This window comes from Mobula birostris, chromosome 5 (genome assembly GCF_030028105.1).
Source record: "Mobula birostris isolate sMobBir1 chromosome 5, sMobBir1.hap1, whole genome shotgun sequence".
Lineage (NCBI taxonomy): Eukaryota > Metazoa > Chordata > Chondrichthyes > Myliobatiformes > Myliobatidae > Mobula > Mobula birostris.
Genome location: NC_092374.1, coordinates 191487086 through 191506280, shown reverse-complemented (window position 1 = coordinate 191506280; position 19195 = coordinate 191487086). Strand labels below are relative to the sequence as shown.

General features: G+C 55.6%; 1 protein-coding gene across 1 annotated transcript in view; it reads left to right on the top strand.

The window, feature by feature from the left end:
• vars2 (valyl-tRNA synthetase 2, mitochondrial) overlaps window positions 1-15258 on the top strand; it is a 29805-nt gene extending 14547 nt beyond the window's left edge. The window contains exons 11-29 of the mRNA XM_072259154.1: window positions 649-739; window positions 2808-2935; window positions 3148-3251; window positions 3483-3564; window positions 4267-4343; window positions 4634-4718; window positions 5738-5843; window positions 6029-6099; window positions 6580-6705; window positions 7068-7172; window positions 7353-7421; window positions 7794-7872; window positions 8061-8188; window positions 9046-9198; window positions 9347-9556; window positions 10804-10915; window positions 11464-11636; window positions 13533-13682; window positions 14104-15258. Coding sequence (XP_072115255.1) covers window positions 649-739; window positions 2808-2935; window positions 3148-3251; window positions 3483-3564; window positions 4267-4343; window positions 4634-4718; window positions 5738-5843; window positions 6029-6099; window positions 6580-6705; window positions 7068-7172; window positions 7353-7421; window positions 7794-7872; window positions 8061-8188; window positions 9046-9198; window positions 9347-9556; window positions 10804-10915; window positions 11464-11636; window positions 13533-13682; window positions 14104-14184 — 2130 coding nt within the window. The 3' untranslated portion in view covers window positions 14185-15258. The remainder of the gene's footprint in view (window positions 1-648; window positions 740-2807; window positions 2936-3147; window positions 3252-3482; window positions 3565-4266; window positions 4344-4633; window positions 4719-5737; window positions 5844-6028; window positions 6100-6579; window positions 6706-7067; window positions 7173-7352; window positions 7422-7793; window positions 7873-8060; window positions 8189-9045; window positions 9199-9346; window positions 9557-10803; window positions 10916-11463; window positions 11637-13532; window positions 13683-14103) is intronic.
• Window positions 15259-19195: the final 3937 nt, after the last annotated feature.

Here is a 19195-nt window from a genome sequence, read left to right as displayed (position 1 = left end):
GAGGATGGGGTGTGGTGGACAGGGGAGGGGGAGGGTGGGTCAGGAGGATGGGGGAGTGGGGTGTGGGGGATAGGGGAGGAGAGGTGGGTCTGGAGGATGGGGGAGTGGGGTGTGGGGGATAGGGGAGGGGGAGGTGGGTCTGGAGGATGGGGGAGTGGGGTGTGGGGGACAGGGGAGGGGGAGGGTGGGTCAGGAGGATAGGGAAGTGGGGGATGGGGAGGGGGAGGGTGGGTCAGGAGGATAGGGGAGTGGGGTGTGGGGGACAGGGGAGAGGGAGGGTGGGTCAGGAGGATAGGGAAGTGGGGGACAGGGGAGAGGGAGGGTGGGTCAGGAGGATAGGGGAGTGGGGTGTGGGGGATAGGGGAGGGGGAGGTGGGTCAGGAGGATGGGGGTGTGGGGTGTGGGGGAGGGGAGGTGGGTCAGGAGGGTGGGGGAGTGGGGTGTGGGAGGGGAGGTGGGTCAGGAGGATGGGGGTGTGGGAGATAGGGGAGGGGGAGGTGCGTCTGAAGGATGGGAGAGTGGGGTGTGGGGGACGGGAGGGGGAGGGTGGGTCAGGAGGATAGGGGAGTGGGGTGTGGGGGGCAGGGGAGGGGGAGGGTGGTCGCTGCATCCTGAACACAGATACTGATCCTGTTCCCCCCACCCCAGCACCTCCAGGGGAAGTGCGTCCGGCACCCGTTCACCGACCGGCTGCTGCCCATCATCGCCGACCCACTGGTCGACCCGGCATTTGGCACAGGTAACGCACGTCCTCCAATTCCCTCCCACTGGTTGAGCTGTTGTACGACAGAGGTAACACGCCCGCTCCCCGCTCCCCGCTCCCCAGCCCCCCAGCCCCCTGCTGACCGTTCAGCTGAGTGTGGTGGCCTGCCTGACGGGCTGTCGCCCTGTCACACTTCCATACACAGTGCTGACGTGTTCAGACAGGTTGGTGATGAAACACATCAGCTCCTGCCCGAAAGGCGGCTTGGATCCTCTCCGATTTACCTACGAGAGCAGCAGGCCCACAGCAGATGCCATCACTCAATTGTGGAACAGCTGGACAGCAAAGATGCACACATTTGGATGCTCTTTATCGACTACAGCTCAGCATTCAATACCATCATCCCCTCAGAAGTAATCAATAAGCTGCAAGACCTCAGCCTCAGTACCTCCCTGTGCAATTGAATCACTGCAGACCCCAGTCGGTTTCGATTGGCAACAACGTCCCCTCCACAACCTCCTTCAGCACGGGTGAGCCCCTGCTCTACTTGCTTTATATGGGGAGGCTGGGCACAGCTCCAGTGCCATGTTTAAGTTTGCTGATGACACTGCCGTTGTTTGCCAGATCAAAGGGGGTGATGATTCAACGTAAAGGAAGGAGATTGAAGATTTGGCTGAGTGGTGTCGTTACAACAACCCCTCACTGTGTCATTGTAGACTCCATGAGAGGGAAACCGGAGGTCCGTCAGCCCGTAATCATCGGAGGATCAGAGGTGGAGGGGGTCAGCAACTTTGAATTCCATCGTGTTACTATTTCAGAGGTTCTGACCCAGGCCCAGCATGTGAATGCAATTGTGAAGAAAGCACGACAGCACCTCTATTTCAGCACGACATCCGTAACTTTGACAAGCTTCTATAGATGTGTAGTGGAGAGTGTATTGACTGGCTGCGTCACAGCCTGCAAACACGAAAGCCTTTGAATGGAAAACCCTACAGAAGGTAGTAGTGGATTTGGCCCAGTACATCACAGGTAAAGCTCTCCCCAGCACTGAGCACACCTACATGAAACACTGTCGTAGAAAAGCAGCGTCCGTCATCATTGACCCCCACCACCCAGGCCAAGCTCTTTTCTCACTGCGGCCATCAGGAAGGAGGTAGAGGAGCCTCGGGACCCTCGCCGCCAGGTTCAGGAACAGTTATTACCTTCAACCATCAGGCTGTTGAACCAGAGGGGATAATTACACTCACTCGCCTATCCATTGAGATGTTCCCACAACCAATAATCCCACTTTAAAGACTCTTGTTATTGACATTTGTATTTGCATTTGCACAGTCTGCACGCTGGTTGATCTTTCACTGATCCTGTTGTAGTTATTGTTCTGCACACGATGCAGGGTGATGGATCGCAGGGTTGTCTGTGGTGACATGTCTGTTCTCTGATAGTAAAATTTACTTGATGTGCTTGTCGCGTGACCGTTCACCCCCTCCCTCGCTGACCGCTCGCCCCCTCCCCCCATGGACCCCTCGCCCCCTCCCCCCATGGACCCTTCGCCCCCTCCCCCCATGGACCCTTCGCCCCCTCCCTCGCTAACCGCTCACCCCCTCCCCCGCGTGACCGCTCGCCACCCTCCCTCGCTGACCACTCGCTCCCTCCCCCACGGACCACTCGCTCCCTCCCCCACGTGACCGCTCCCCCCTCCCCCCATGGACCCCTCGCCCCCTCCCCACGGACCCCTCGCCCCCTCCCCCGCGTGACCGCTCACCACCCTCCCTCGCTAACCCCTCGCCCCCTCCCCCGCCGCTCACCCCCTCCCCCCATGGACCCCTCGCACCCTCCCCCCCGCGGACCCCCCGCACCCTCCCCCCCGCGGACCCCTCGCACCCTCCCCCCCGCGGACTCCTCGCACCCTCCCCCCCGCGGACCCCTCGCACCCTCCCCCCCGCGGACCACTCGCCCTCTCCACCGCGGACCCCTCGCCCCCTCCCCCCGGCGGACCCCTCGCCCCCTCCACCGCTGACCGCTCAACCGCGAGTAACCCCTCCACCACCGACACCCCTCGGCCCCCCCCCGAGTGACGGCTGTCCCCGACCTGGCCACTCTGCAGGTGCGGTGAAGGTGACTCCGGCCCACGACCACACTGACCACCAGCTGGCCGCCCGGCACCAGCTCCCCCTTCTCACCGTCATTCAGCAGGACGGCACCATGGTGGCCCAGAGCGATGGCTGGCTGAAGGTATGGCCTGGGGCGGGGGGTGCAGGGGGTGAGGGTGGGTGGGAAGGTAGGGGAGTGAGGCTGAACGGGAAGTGGAACATGAGGCAGGAATCAGGAGGGGAGGTGCTGAGGACGTGGGAGGTGAGGGTGGGGTGAGGGAAGAAAGCCGGGGATGAGGGCATGAGCTGCCTTGTGTACCAAAGCTCTTACCTTTCCCCCCCCCACCCCCCCAGGGTGTGAAGAGGTTTGATGCCCGTCAGCAGGTAGTGACGGCGCTGTCGGAGCGAGGCCTGTTCCGGGGATCCCAGGACCACCCCATGGTCCTGCGGCTCTGCAGGTGAGAGGCTCGGGGGCGGGGGGGTGCTCCTGGGTCCGGTGGAGTCCCCACTCCCCAGGGGGGTGGTGAATTGATGGTGTTGGGGCTTCTGCAAAATTGACTCTTTCACCCACATCCCCTCCCGAGTCCTTCTCACACCGCAGCCCTCTCTCTACCAACACTTTGATACTCCCCCACCCCTCATTCTCCCCCTCTCCCTCCCACTCCGCTGATGGTCTTGTTTCCCCACAGCCGGTCAAGAGACGTGGTGGAGCCCCTCCTGAAGAGTCAGTGGTACGTGAGGTGTCGGCAACTGGCAGACAGCGCGATATTGGTGAGTGAGGCTCCTTCAATGGGAACGGACAGACCGGGGGGAGAGGACAGTGTGTGACCCCCTACCCCACTCGGTCCCAGAGGGGGAGGGGACAGCATGTGACCCACTACCCCACCCGGTCCCAGAGGGGGAGGGGACAGTGTGTGACCCACTACCCCACCCGGTCCCAGAGGGGGAGGGGACAGTGTGTGACCCACTACCCCACCCTGTCCCAGCAGGGGAGAGGACAGCGTGTGACCCACTACCCCACCCGGTCCCAGAGGGAGAGAGGATAGTGTGTGACCCACTACCCCACCCGGTCCCAGAGGGAGAGAGGATAGTGTGTGACCCACTACCCCACCCCATTCCCAAAGGGGGAGAGGACAGGGTGTGACCCCCCTACCCCACCCAGTGTCAGAGAGGGAGAGGACAGGGTGTGACCACAGGCTTTGGGTGGAGGCCCTCGGACACAGCTGCCTGGGTCCCCGGTTGTATTTTCTGGGATCAGACCGTGCTCTGGCGGTCATTTCCTCGGGCCGGGTTACAGGCAGTCATTCACACTCCCACAGATTGAGGCACCGGGAGATTCTGTGGGGAGAGGAGCCTGCAGTTCCCCACAGACATTGGTGGGGAGGGGGGAGACTGAACTCCTCTGTTTCTGTTTCCCTCTCTACCCCGTCCTGCCTCTAACCCCCACCTATCACTGACCCGTCTGCCCCACAGGCTGTGGACCGTGGAGATCTGACCTTCGTTCCTGCCTCCCTGAACAACATCTGGAACAGCTGGCTGTCTGACATCAGGTGGGTGGAGGCCGGGGGATCGGGTGGGGCAATTGTGGGGGGAGGCGGTCAGTCACGGTCTTCTGTGGGTCCCTCCCGCTCTCTCTCTCTCTCACTCTCCACCACTCCCTCCCCCTCCGTCACCCCCCCCTGCACGTTCCCCCCTCTGTCACCCCCCCACCTTCTCGTTACCCCACCAACGCTATCCCCCCACCCTTCCTCCCCACACACACACACCCCTCCACTCTCCCTTCCTTGTAACCTGTGAGACCATGAGAGCACAGGCTGACCTCTGACCTCTTGCCTTCCAGTGATTGGTGTGTGTCTCGGCAGCTGTGGTGGGGTCACCGGATTCCAGCCTATCGCGTCTTGCTCCCCGGATCACGTGACCCCAAGGTGCGTGTGTATGACCCAGCGACCTTTGACCTTGCTCAGCCCAGCAGCTGGGTGCTGGTGATGGGGGGGAGTGCTGGTGGTCAGGAGAGGGAGGGGGTGAGGAGGAGGATGTCAGGGGTGAAGGACGGAGCTCGTCTCTGAGAAATCAGATCAATTTTATCGTCCCGGAGTCACAGAGCAGAGAAACAGGCCCTTCGGCCCAACTGGTCCATGCTGACCCTGACCAAAGTGCCTCATCCAGGCTTGTCCCATTTGTCTGTGTTTGGCCCTTATCACCTTAACCCCTTCCAATCCGTGTCCCTGTCCAAGGGCCTTTTCAATGTTGTGACTGACCAGAGAGGGGAATGGAAAAAGGGAGGGGGTGGGGGAGAAATCGATGCATATGCCAGCACGTTGGAGGCTGCAATCAGACACGTATTCAGGGTAATGCGGGAGGTGGTCTGTAATGTTCCGTTGCTGAGGGAGGATTAGGGATTCAACAACCTGATGATTGTGGGAAGGTACAGCACACAAAATGTTGGAGGAACCTAGCAGGTCAGGCAGCATCTATAGTCCCCTCGACTGGGCCAAAACCCTCCAGCAACACTGCAGAATCGCTTGAGTCTGTGATCATAGCTATTCCTGAAGCTCAGTGTGGGACTTCAGCCTTCGGTAGCAATGGGACGAGGGCCTGGCCTGGATGTGAGTGTCCTCGGGGCAGCGTCTCCTCCAGATGTCGTCAGTGGTGGGGAGGGCTGTGTTCTTCTCGGCAGCCTCTTGTGTTTCTGTGTTCGGAATTGCCGGGAGGGTTGACGGTCCCAGAACAGGGGTGAGGAGGGGTGGGAACCATGGACAGTGGGAATCTGGAGTCAGGGAGGGAGGGGATCGTTATGGGGTGGGTTGAGATTTGACCTGCAGCCACCTGGGGAACAGGACAGAGTACATGTGGGTTAGGGTGACGGGGAGAGGTTGCTGTGTGTGTCTCTCTCTCTCTCTCTCCCCCCCTCCCTCTCCGGCTGACTCTCCCTCTCCCGTTACAGGACGACTCGAGCGAGCTGTGGGTGGTGGGTCGTACGGAGGACGAGGCCCGAGGGAAGGCTGCGAGGCAACTCGGCCGGGAGGAGAGCGAACTCACGCTGACACAGGGTAGGGCGGGGGTGGTGATGATGCCCGTGGTCTGTGTGTCCAGGTTTGTACAGCTGCCAGTTCACTTTGTGTGAACGTCTGCGTGTGTTTGTCTCTGCATGTGTGTGCTTTGCAGACGTGTCGGCAGTGTGTGAGTGACCGTGCGTTTGCACCACCCCCAGGTGACTCTGCTCTCTGACCCACAGATGCCGACGTGTTGGACACCTGGTTCTCCTCGGCACTCTTCCCCTTCGCGGCTCTGGGGTGGCCACGAGAGGTGAGTCGCGGGGAGATGAAGGCTGCTGTGCCCCACACCTGACCTCTCCTCACCTCCTCCTTGCCTCTGCCCAGTCCCATCCCTGCCTCCCGCGTCCGGTCACCCTCCTGCAGTCCCTCCACTGGGAGACCAGAGGATGAGATTCCTTCCCCGACACACATCGTTGCCTCCCTTGCTGCCCCATTATTACCTGTACCCTGTCTGTGTGAAACTCTGTTCCAGCCTCGTCCACCCACACACCCCTCACCCATTCCCCTGCCGCCTCCATCCACACCCCTCATCCCTGTTCTTGAGCATCTTCCCCCTTACCCCCACTCCCCTGCTCTACTTCTGGACCATGCTGGGATCCTCCTGTGCACTGCTGGGGCCGCAGCTTTGGGACATTCGGGGAGGTCCCCGTCCCCAGGGGAGGGAGTGATGCAGGTCGGGACGTCTAGACAGCTGGCTGGGAGCTGACCCTGCGTTTCTTTCAACCAACAGACGTCCGATTTGAAAACCTTCTACCCCAACTCACTGCTGGAGACGGGCAGCGACCTGATCTTCTTCTGGGTGGCCCGGATGGTGATGCTGGGCCAGCGACTGACCGGGCAGCTGCCCTTCCCTCAGGTGGGCTGGGGCGGGAGCAGACCCTGGGGGGAGGAGGCTCGCAGCCGGGAGGGTTAATGGGGCTTAATACCACCCCTTCCCTCTGTGTGAGAGTGTGTGTGTGTGTGTGTGTGTGTGTGTGTGTGCTCCTGCCTGTCTGTTTTCTATACTTGTATCTGTGTCTTTGTGCTTCTCCTTTCTCGCTGTTCTGCCCCTTACCTACCTCTATATATAATTAATTTATTTATATTATTTACTTGTTTATATTTATCTCTCACCATGCACAAGTGTGCGTCTTTCTCCTGCACCCACGAGTAAACGTTGCATGTCACATTGTCCACCTGCCTCCACCCTGACCAGTCAATGATCTCCCCACCCCACAGGTCCTCTTCCACCCTCTGGTGAGGGACGCCCACAGTCGGAAGATGAGCAAGTCGCTGGGGAACGTCATTGACCCGCTGGACGTGATCAATGGGACCTCGTTGCAGGTGGGTCTCTGCTCTGTGAAGGTGTAGGGGGAGGGAGGGAGGGAGACCAACTCAACTCCTCAGCTCTTAACCTTCTCCCACCCCCTCCCCACCGCTGTGGCCCGTCCTGTAAGCCTGCCAGTCTGTCATCCTGTGATTCCTGTCCGGGACGGGGCCCTCGCTGACTCTCGTCTCTTCCAGCGTCTGCAGGAGAAGCTTCAGGAGGGGAACCTGGATCCTCGGGAGAGACGCATCGCCCTGGAGGGGCAGGTAGGTGTGAGGGTCCCTCGGGAGGGGCATGTGGGTGGGTGAGACTCCCTCAGGAGCGGGATTGCATGTGAGGGACCCCTGAGAGAAGTCACAGAGCGGGTGAGGATGTCTACATCGGGATTGGGGGGGGGGTCTGAGGTTTTGGTGGGGTGGGTTGAGGCTAGGTTGTGCTGGTAACGGGGGGGGTGAAGTCGGGCGCGGGGGGGGTTGTCTGAACTGAAGGGTGGGTGGAAGTGGAGGAGGGTGGGGGGGAATATTGAGAGAGGAGTTGGGGGGCTGAGATTGGGAGGGGTGAGGGAGTGGGTGGTCAGAAAGGTGATGGCACACAGGGGATACAGGATTGATCACCTCACTGGGATGTTGTGTTGGCAGCGCCGGGATTTCCCACAGGGCATCCCGGAGTGCGGATCGGATGCCCTGCGCTTCGCCCTGTGCTCCCACCGGTGTCAAGGTAAGGAGACAGGAATCGGGGGAGAGGGGTGTTAACCCCTTCCCCGTCTCATCCCGCTCCGATTCCCTAAGCCCTAGCCTGTCCATCCCCATCGCCCCCACCCCGTCCCGCCCTGTCATCTATCTTGTTCTGTTGCTGCATCACCGGGATCTCCCCATCTCCCGCTTTTTCCCCCACCTCACCCCTAGGTGAAGACATTAATGTGGATGTTGCCTCGTTCCTGAACGCCCGACGGTTTTGTAACAAGATCTGGAACGCCGTGAAGTTCACCCTCTCCGCCCTGCCCAGAGATTTCCGACCACTGCCGCTGGATGAGGTGGGGGCAAAGGGAAGATGCGGGGGTTGGGTGGGGACGAGGCACCGGCCAGGGGAAGATCCACCTGCTGGTTGGGGCCAACTCTGTCCACGACGGTGGGGGGGGGGGGGGTCTCACGGCAGGGGTGACGTCTGGGGCACTCGAGAATGGGGTGGGTCCCCGTCCCAGCGGACAGAACCTGACAGTTCCTGAGTGACTGGGCTGCAGTGAGTGGAAGCAGGGTAGGAGAGTGTGTGTGTGTGTGTGTGTGTATACATATATACACACAGGGAAAGGAGACAGTGTTGGGCACTGGTATCAGACCTGTACCCCCAGGATGTCCGGGTGGGGAGACAGGGATGGCCACATTGTGTGGGCGTGGATAGTCCCCGGGATGTCTGGACAGGGAAAAGGGGATGGCTACATTGTGTGGGTTCAGTGTGGGTGTGGACGGTCCCCGGGATGCCTGGACAGGGAAAAGGGGATGGCTACATTGTGTGGGCTCAGTGTGGGTGTGGACGGTCCCCGGGATGTCTGGACAGGGAAAAGGGGATGGCCATGTTGTGTGAGTGTGGACGGTCCCCGGGATGTCCTGACGGGGGAGAAGGGGATGGCCACATTGTGTGGGCGTGGATAGTCCCCGGGATGTCTGGACAGGGAGAAGGGGATGAGGGGATGGCTACATTTTGTGGGCTCAGTGTGGGTGTGGATGGTCCCCGGGATAGCTGGACAGGGGAGAAGGGGATGGCCATGTTGTGTGGGTGTGGACGGTCCCCGGGATAGCTGGACAGGGGAAAAGGGGATGGCCATGTTGTGTGGACGGTCAGGATACAGAGAGCCGACAGTGATCATGTGCGGCATTGACATGTGGTGTGCAGGTGGAGGGGACGGCCGCTATCGATCGGTGGGTGCTGGGGAGGCTGCAGCGGACTGTCCGTGTGTGTGACCACGGGTTTCAGGAGCTCGACCTGTCGCTGGTCACCGGGGCCCTGCACCGCTTCTGGCTGCACGACTTGTCCGACGTCTACCTGGTGAGTGTGGGGTGGGGGAAGAGCATCACAGTCTGACCCTGTACCCTCTGACCTCCCTCATCCCCAGACTTTTTTTAACCCCTCGACCCCTGGACTCCTTTCCCCCTCACCTAACTGCCTGACTTACCCCACTCTTTGCTCTCTCCAGGAGTGTGTGAAGCCAGCTCTGCGTGAAGAAGACGGCCAATCTCGGGAGGGGACCCTCCAGGTCCTGCACGCCTGTGCTGACCTCTCCCTCCGCCTCCTCTCGCCCTTCATGCCCTACCTGACCGAGGAATTGTGGCAGCGTCTGCCGGGCCAGGAGCAGTGGCCGGAGCCCAGCATCTGCCTCGCCCCGTATCCCAACCTCGGGTGGCTGGTAGGAGACTGGCCCGGGGTGTGGGTGGGAGTGGGATAAAGGGGTCCACGTTTCGTTCTGCTGTGTGGCGGTTGTGTCGGGAAACCAGAATCTGAACTGCTGGTGGATGCCTGGCAGGGAGAGAGGCCCTTCAGCCTTTCAGATCTCAGCTGACCACCAACCATTTTGAGGCTACAGTCAGGTGCAAGGAAAAGCTAACTTGCAGCAGCACCACAGGGAAAGAGCATCAGATATACAACATTCATAAGAAAATTACACACAACTTATACAACATAAATTATACCCCTCTGGATTTCGGTCCTCTAACACACTTCCTTTGATACTCGAATATCCCCGAGTGTTTCTGATTACTCTTAGTTTATGCCCTAGCCCCATATGTGTCACCATGTCATGTGCCTCTGGACATCTAAATATACTACATCGTCAGGGTCCCCCACATCAACCCTCCCTGTTATATCCTCAAACAATTGGAGCAGATTTGTCAGATACAATTGGACTTCCATAAAATCATTTGAAAAGTTTCAATTATTTTCAGATTGTCTGACAAAAGTTAAAGTCGAGTTTAATGTCAAAAGTGCATGTGCACACAGGTGCAATGATAAACTTTTTAGCTGCAGCATCTCAGGGACACGACATTAGAGGCAGAACATTCACAAGAGAAAACATATATTGAACATATATTATGCATAATTTTTTCAAGAAAGAACTTAATTATAATGAAGTCCGTTTAGTGCATAGTGCTCATACTGCAGGAGCGATTGGGACTGTGCAGGTTGGTTCCAGGACCAACTGGTTGAAGCTGGTGGTGTGGGACTTCAGGCTGCTGTACTGCGGGACGATGCCGAGGTCTGAGTGCTGACAGAAGTTGCCTTCTTCAGGCGACACCTCCTGTAGATAGTGGGGAGGGACGTGCCGGTGAAATATCGGGCAGAGTCCACTGCTCTCCACAGCTTCATTCCAGGCCGTGATGCGACCGGGCAAGGTGCTTTCAGCAGTACGTCTGTGGGGGTTAAAGAGTTTTCGGTGAAAGATTGAACCTCTGTAAAGGGGGTGCAGAGTGGGAGGAGAAATTCATCCACTAGTGACTAGTGATTTGCAGCAGGGAATGAGGCCCTTCCGCCCCTCACAGCCTGTGCTGATCCCTTTGGGGTCACCTGGTCCGAGTGCCCGCGGACAGACGGGTCGAGTCTTGGCGCGGTGGGAGGGGTTACGGGGCAGCGGTAACTCGGTGTGTTCTCTTCCCGCAGCCGGACTGGAGCTGCCCCCAGCTGGAGTCAGACTTCCTGCTGGCGCAGGAGGTGGTGCGCGCGGTGAGGGCGGTGCGGGCCGATTACCAGCTGACCAAGGCGCGGCCGGACCGTGAGTTGGGTGGGGAGGGGTTCGGACACCCGGGGAGGTGGGGAGGAGGAGGGATCAGGTGGGGGAGAAACACCAGGGGTGGGGGGAAAGCCTGGTGATGAACACCCACAGGGTGTGGGGATAGCAGGGGAACTCGGTGGGGAGAGGGAGACTGGGAGAGGGTCAGGAAATACTCAGATATGGGGGGAGAATATTCGGGGAGATAAATATCTGGGGTATGAACTGTGGGCAAATCTATATCCTCCTTTATTCCAACACCTTTCCTTCGGAACCCACTCCACCCGATCCCATCGCCCTCTCCGTCTCTCTGCTGTCGGGAGGAGGAGGCCTCTGCAGCAGTAACAACGGGTTTTGGGGAGGTAGTCTGGGGGGTAAATCACAGTCATACAGCAGAGACAGGCCTTTTGGACCGCCTGGACCCTGGCAGCTGAGGTTCCCCCCCCCCACCCTGGTCCTGCTTACCGCCTGGGACATGGTGCGCAGCAGCTCCCTCCCTCCCGACACCCAGCCCGGAATGAGCGTTGCCCTCCGTCTGTATCTCTCCACAGTCTACGTCTGCTGTCGGGAGGAGGAGGCCGTTCGTCTGCACCCCTTCCTCGGGCCGCTGCGGACACTGTCGCGCTCAGGACGGACGCAGTTGCTGGATCCCGGTGTGAAGCCACCCGAGGGATGCGCGATGGCTGTGGTCAACCAGCACTGCCAGGTCCACCTGCATCTCCAGGTAGGTGGGGGAGCTCTGACCTGTGAGTCTGACATCATTTGTGGGAAAGTTATTGGATTGTATTCTAGGGGACCGGATATGAAAGTATTTGGATAGACATGGAGTGATTAGGAAGAGTCAGTATGGCTTCGTGCGGGGTAGCACATGTCTAACCAATCTTAGATTTTTTTCAGGAAGTTACTAGTAAAGCGGATGAAGGCAAGGCAGTGGATGTTGTCTACATAGACATTAGCAAGAAATGTGACAATGTCCCATGTGGGAGTCTGGTCAAGGAGGTTCAGTCGCTCGGCATTCGGGATGAGGTAGTAAATTGGATTAGATGTTGGCTTTGTGGGAGAAGACAGACAGGGTAGTAGACGGTTGCCTCTGACTGGAGGCCTGTGACTAGTGGTGTGCCACAGGGATTAATGCTGGGTCCTTTTCCTTTGTCATCTGTATCAATGATCTGAATGATAATGTGGTTAACTGGATCAAAAACTTTGCGATTAGCACCAAGACTGGGGGTGTCGTGGATGTGAGGAAGACTATCATGCTTTCAGAGGGATCTGCATCAGCTGGAAAAATGGCCGATGGAACTTAGTGAAGTCAAGTGCGAGGTTTTGCACTTCAGTAGGACCAACCAGGGTAGGTCTCACACAGTGAACGATCGGGCACTGAGGAGTGTGGTAGAACAAAGGGATCTGGGAATACAGGTCCATAATTCATTGAAAGTGGCATCACAGGTAGACAGGGTTATAAAGAAAGCTGTTGGTACATTGCCCTTCATAAATCAGTGTATTGAGTGTAGGAAATGGTAAATTATGTTGAAGTTGTTTCAGGTGTTGGTGAGGCCTAATTTGGAGAATTGTGTGCAGTTTTGGTCACCTACCTACAGGGAAGATCAAAACAAGGTTGAAAGAGTACACAGAAAATTTACAAGGATGTTGCCGAGTCTGGAGAACTTGAGTTTTAAGGAAAGATTGAATAGGTTAGGACCGTATTCTTTAGAACGTAAAAGACTAAGAGGAGATTTGATAGAAGTATGCAGAATTATGAGGGGTATAGATAGGGTAAATACAAGCAGGCTTTTTCCACTGAGGTTGGGTGGGACTACAACCAGAGGTCATGGGTTAGAGTGAAAGGTGAAAAGTTTAAGGGAACACTAGGGGAAACTTCTTCACTCAGGGGGTCATGAGAGTGTGGAACGAGCTGCCAGCACAAGTGGTGCATGTGAGCCCGATTTCAATGTTTAAAAGAAGTCTGGATAGGTACACGGATAGTAGGGGTATGGACCATGTCATTGGGAGTTGGCATTTTAAATGGTTTTCAGCATGGACTAGATGGGCTGACGGGCCTATTTCTGTGCTGTGCTTCTCTATGACCATCCCTGTGAAACCTCATACCCAGTTGGGGTGGTGGTATATCTGAGAAGTGATGAGTTGCATTGGAGGGGATCCAGAGGAGGTTCACAAGAACGATCCCGTGAATGAAAGGGTTAATGTATGAGGAATGTTTGAAGTCTCTGGGCCTGTACCTGCTACAGTTTGGAAGAATGAAGGGGGATCTCATTGAACATTGAAAGGCCTAGACAAATTGGATGTGGAGGGGATGTTTCCTGTGGAAGGGGAGTCAAGAACAGAACACAGCCTCAGAACTGAGGGACATCAGAGACAAGGAGGAGGGTAGTGAATCAGTGGAATTCATAGCCACAGACAGCTGTGGAGGCCAAGTCACTGGGCTTATTTCAAGCAGAGGTTGATAGGTTTTTGCTTGATCAGGGCATCCAAGGTTACAGGGAGAAGGCAGGAGAATGGAGTTTAAATTTGCCATAACCTATCTCTGTGACCTCTCTCCAACCTCTTCCCTGGCTCTGGCTGATCTTTCCCCTCTGACCTTCTCTCTCTCTGTCCCCCGTAGGGAGCCAGGGACCCCCGCAGGGAGCTGGAGAAGCTGATGGTAAGACGGCGACGTCTGGAAGCTGAGCTGGAGGCAGCAGTTGGCCGGACACGAGTGGCTGGGTACAGAGAGAAGGTTCCGGAAAGGATCCAGCTGGAGCATGCACGGAAGGTGGTGATAAGAATGGGGGTAGATTGCGATGGGGCATTCTGATGTGGGAGGAGGGGGGCTGCGAACAGGACCTCCTCCCTTAAAATCTGCCCTCTTTACCCCACCCCTCCTGCTACCCGTTTTCTTGGTCATCATCCCTTGCCCCCCCCGCCTCTCCAACCCTCCCTCCCCCCCACGCTTCACACTGCACTTTCCACTCCACGATTCAGTTCTCAACACTCCTCAATCAATACTCTTCTTGCCCATTCACTGCCCCTCCATTCTCTCTCCCTTTCCCCTCCTTTCCCTGCTTCCGCCTCCCTCCCCCCCCCCCCACTCCCTGTCGTGCCCCACTTTCTCTCAGGTGGTCCGGGGATTGAAGGGGGGTGCTGGGTGCTGGGTGCCTGCCCAGTGCTGACTGACCCACTGTCTCCTCCTGCAGGCAGAGGCCGTCCGGGAGGAGTTGCAGCGAGTGACGGAGGCAGAGAGGGGACTGGAACAGATGCTCCGCGGCTCGAGCTGAGGAGAGACCCTGGGCTGCCACACCCCTCACTGACTGCCCCACTCAGACCCAGAGGGAGAGAGGACAGTGTGTGATCCTCCACGGTACAATGGTGTCGACGGGTCGGGTTAGGAACTGTCTCCCAGTGACCACAGCTTTGAGGGTCCATCCCACACTCTCTGGATTCCCACCGCGGTCTGGTTCGCTTTGATTTACAGTCTCCTGCAGCTCTGTCTGTCCGTGTGGAATCTGCACGTTCTGCCTGTGCCTGTCTCAGTTCCCCACCCCTCCCCGTGGGTGCTGTCATTTCCACCCCCCTCACAACAACAGGCCAGTGGGTGTGTGGGGAGGGTCCAGGAAGAATTGAGGAAGAGTAAGGCATTGGGCTGGAGAAGATGGGCACTGGGACCTCCTGCGGGCTGGCATGATGGCCTCCCATAGAGGTGGTCAGATTTCCACGCAGACTGCTTCCAATGTGTGCATGTGTCCTCCAGAATGAGTGGTGCAGAGACCCAAAGATGTGTGACCCTGTGCGTGAAGCAATGCCTCCTGTGTTCAGTCCTTAAACCCTGACCCCATCCTTGCTCCCATATCTCCAACCTCAGGAAATGGCATCTCTGCATCCCCCTCCTCCTCGTTCCCAAAGTCTGGCTTCAGTGATCCCCCTCTGCCCCCAACTGGGCCCAGGACCTCAGGCATCGCCCCACCGGGACGTCCCCTGCACGAGTCTTCCCCTCCCCTGTACTCCAGCTGCCCAAGGACATCAGCCCCTCCCACAATTAAGCTGGGTGTACAGGGACGGCCAAAGCTGCCCCCTGAGATGTCAACCCCTCCACATCTGCTGCCTCTGTGTTGCACATTCCTCCAGGGAGGGTTGGGGGGGTTGCGGGGAGAGAGATTTGAACTGTGCTGGTAGATCGGGAATTCGGGCAACGGGATGAACCAGGGCTGGTGCAGGAGCCAAGTTTGAGAGCAAGGCAGTGGGGAAACATTGCAACGTCGGCCCCTGGTGCTGCCCAGCTCAAATAAAATACGTTTCTCACAAGAGGCTCCGATGAAAATATTCACTTGCATTTTAATTAAAAACAGCACAAAAAAAACCTGATCTTTACTGTAAACACAAGGAATTCTGCAGATGCTTGAAACCCAGAGTAACACACACACACACACACAATGCTGGAGGAACGCAGCAGGACAGGCAGTATCTATAGAAATGAACAAACAGTGAAGTGTTGGGCTGAGACCCTTCATCAGGACTGGAGGGGAAGGGGAAGGAGTACAAGGGAGATGGTGATTGGTGAAGCTGGGGGAGAGAGGGGGGATGAAGTTCGAAGCTGGGAGGTGAGAGGTGGGAAAGGTAAAGGGTTGGAGGTGAAGGAATCTAATAGGAGGGGAGAGTGGACCATTGGAGAAAGGAAGGAGGAGGGGGTGATAGACAAGTGAGGAGAGGTATAAGGCCAGAATGAGGAATGGAAGAAGATGGATGGGGAAAAAAATTACTAGAAATTGGAGAAATCGATGTTGATGCCATCGAGTTGGAGGCTACCTAGAGAGAAATAGAGGTATTGCTCCTCCACCCCGAGGATGGCCCCATTGTGGCAGAAGAGGAGGCCGTGGGCTGATATGTGAGAATGGGGATTGGAAGTAAAATAGTTGGCCACTTCTGGCAGATGGAACTTATCTTCATTTCACTTTTCAAAAGTTTAACATTGGGTGGGGGGAGGGGAGGAAACTTGTTGGAAACACTGGGGACAGCATCTAGAAGGTGGTCCTATCCAACTCTATGCTGTTGGACACCCCACTTTCAGAGAAGGGGTTGAGGCTGTAGAGCCATACAGCACAGAAACAGTCCCTTCAGCCTGTCACATTCATGCTTACTTATACTAGTCCTGTTTAACCAGGACTTGGTCCGGAGCCCACCAGACCTTGGCGATGCAGGCCCTGGTCTGAATGGTGTTAATCCCCTGATCCGGGAGGGTTGTGGTCACTGTTCACCCACTGAGAGGTGGGTCACTGGGCCAGGCTCGTTACCCAACAGCAGGTCCCGTACAGCCCCTCCTCTTGTTGGACTGTCTGCAGATTGATTTAAGAAACCCTCCTGGATGCTCCTAACAAATTATGCCCCATCTAGTACTCAGAAGGTCCCAGTTTATACTAGGGAAGTTGAAGTTCCATGACAATAACCCTGTTATTTTTACACCTTTCCTTAATCTGCCTGATCAATGTCCCAGTGGCTATCGGAGGGTCTGTAATCCAATCCAATAAAATACAATACAATCCTTCCTATTTCTGAGTTGTACCAATACAGACTCAGTGGACAAGCCCTCCATTAAGTCCCTCTGAGAGTAGCCGTGATGTTGTCCCTGATTAGTAGTGCAACTCCCCCCACCTCTTTTACGTCTCTATCTTTTCTGAAAGATCGGACTTTGGGATATTAAGCACACAACCCTGTCTCTCTGAACCAAGATCTCTGCGATAGCCACAGCATCATAGTTCATGTACTGATCCATGCTCTACGTTCATCACCTTTACCCACAATACTCCCAGCATTAAAATACACTCACTGCAAACTAGCCGACCTATCATATCTATTACTTTAACAACAGGAATTCTGCAGATGCTGGAAATTCAAGCAACACACATAAAAGTTGCTGGTGAACGCAGCAGGCCAGGCAGCATCTCTAGGAAGAGGTGCAGTCGACATCTCAGGCTGAGACGAAGGGTCTTCCTAGAGATGCTGCCTGGCCTGCTGCGTTCACCAGCAACTTTTATATCTATTATTTTGTTCCTGCTAGTCTTACTGGCCCTGGCATCTACCGTCCTCTTCATCCCTCCACTTTCTCACCTAGAGCTCTGGGTCCCATCCCCCTGCCAAACTTCCCCTCCAGTTTAGGTGAAACCTGTCTCTCTCTAAAGGTCGCCCCTGGGGCAGAAAAGGTTCCAGTGATCCAAGTTCTGCCCCCTGCACCCGTTCCACAGCTAGTACTGTCGTACTGTTCCTGCCTTGACTTGCACCTGGCACCAGCAGTAATCCAGGGTTTACCACTGTGGAGGTCCTGCTCTTCAGCCCCTTTCCCAACTCCCTATTCTGTCTGCACAGGACCTCTTCCCCTATTCTACCTCTGTCATTAGTGCCAACTTGCACTATGAACTCTAGCTGCTCACCTTCCCCCCTGAGAGTATTCTGCAGGTGCTCTGAGACATACTGGACCCCACTGCCCGGGAGGCAACACACCATCCTGTTGTCTCTTTTGCAGCCACAAAATCTCCAGCCCATGCCCCATCAGGTCTCCTATCATCTGGATGCATCGCATTCTAAAAGAGGAGTGAGCAGCAGACATCTTGATACATGTTGGCACCAATGACATCAGTAGGAAAAGGGAGAAGGTCCTGGAGAGATATTAGGGAGCTGGGTGGAAAGCTAAAAAGCAGGACCTCCAGGGCAGTAATCTCTGGACTGCTGCCTGTACAAATAGGATTATTTGGCAGATAAATACTTAGCTGAGGAATTGGTGCAGGGGGCAGGGGTTCAGATTTCTGGGTCATTGGGATCTCTTCTGGGGATAGTATAACCTGCACAAAGTGGATGGGTTACACCTGAACCCGGTTGGACCAATATCATTGTGGGTAGGTTCGCTGGAACTATTAGGTAGGGTTTAAACTAACTTGGCAGGTGGAGTGGAAATGAAGGATAGGGCAGTTGGTATACAAACAGATGTAGTTTGTAGTGAGATTGTCAGGAAGGATAGGCAGATGATAGAGAAAATTGCAGTCAGTAGAAGGAGTGCAGTGTAACAGGGACAAAATCAAAATGGGGATGAGTTCAGGACTGAAGGTGAATAAACTCTACTCGGGCTTCCAGCCAGGTACAGGTATCGATTATAACTGACATTTTGATGACAAACTCTGCTATTTTCTTCAGGGATGATACCTGGGCAGGTCTAGGCCAGTGGTATTTAATACCCTCATGGTCCAGCCCACCTGATAATTAGTCCTCATCCAATCAGGTTTGCACTCTCTCATTGTTTACAACTAAAATCCAGTTCTTAGAGCGAGACCTTTGTCTTTGTTAAAACCCTTTTCCTCAAGTTTTATTTCAATGGCTTCCTTTACCAGGCTGTTCCAACAGTAGTTTTGTGCCATTGAATCCATTCCTATAACTGTTGCAAATGCGATGTTGTGTTACCACCAATTTCTCCAGGTAACCAAAACAGATACACCTCCTGTGCTCCTTGATGTGGGTTTCCACCTTGCATCCCATCTGGCCGATGTACGCTGCTCTGTATTCATAGGGAATCATGTTAACACCAGCCGTACTGAATCCCAGGTCAACTTTGACCCGCATAAGCTCTGACTTGAGCTTCCTTATGGGTTTGTGGGTGGTATTTCTCTGGAATTTCTTCAGGATTTTAGCATTCCTTCCAGAAACCATGGAAATATAGGGAAGACAGGCAGTAGCGAAGGGTTCCTCCTCATTACATTTCCTGGTTTTTCCATCAGCTCTTTTAAGGGCCCAGCTGATTTCCTTCACCTTGTAGCCATCCTGTAGGAATGCTGTGCATAATTGTCTTATTTTCTCAGGGAGACTCTGGCAATGTTGCAATAGTCATAGGGGATTTCAATATGCCAGTAGATTAAGAAAATCAGGTCAATGCAAATTTTGGATCTCAAGAGAGAGAATTCGTAGAATACCTATGAGATGGCTTTTAGAGCAGCTTGTGGTGAAGCTCACTAGGGGGTCAGCTTGGCTGTTATGTAATATACCAGATTTGATTAAGGAACCCTTAGGAGGCAGCGAACATAATATGATAGAATTCACCCGGAATTTGAGAGATAGAAGCTAAAGTCAGATCTATCAGTATTACAGTGCAGTAAAGGGAATTACAGAGGCATGAGAGAGAAACTTGCTTCTCTTGATTAGAAGGGATAATGAGAGAGCAGCAAAGCCTGGAGTTTCTGGGAGCAATTTGAAAAGCACCGGATAGATACATCCCAAAGAAGAAGTATTCTAATTGCTGGATGACACAACTGT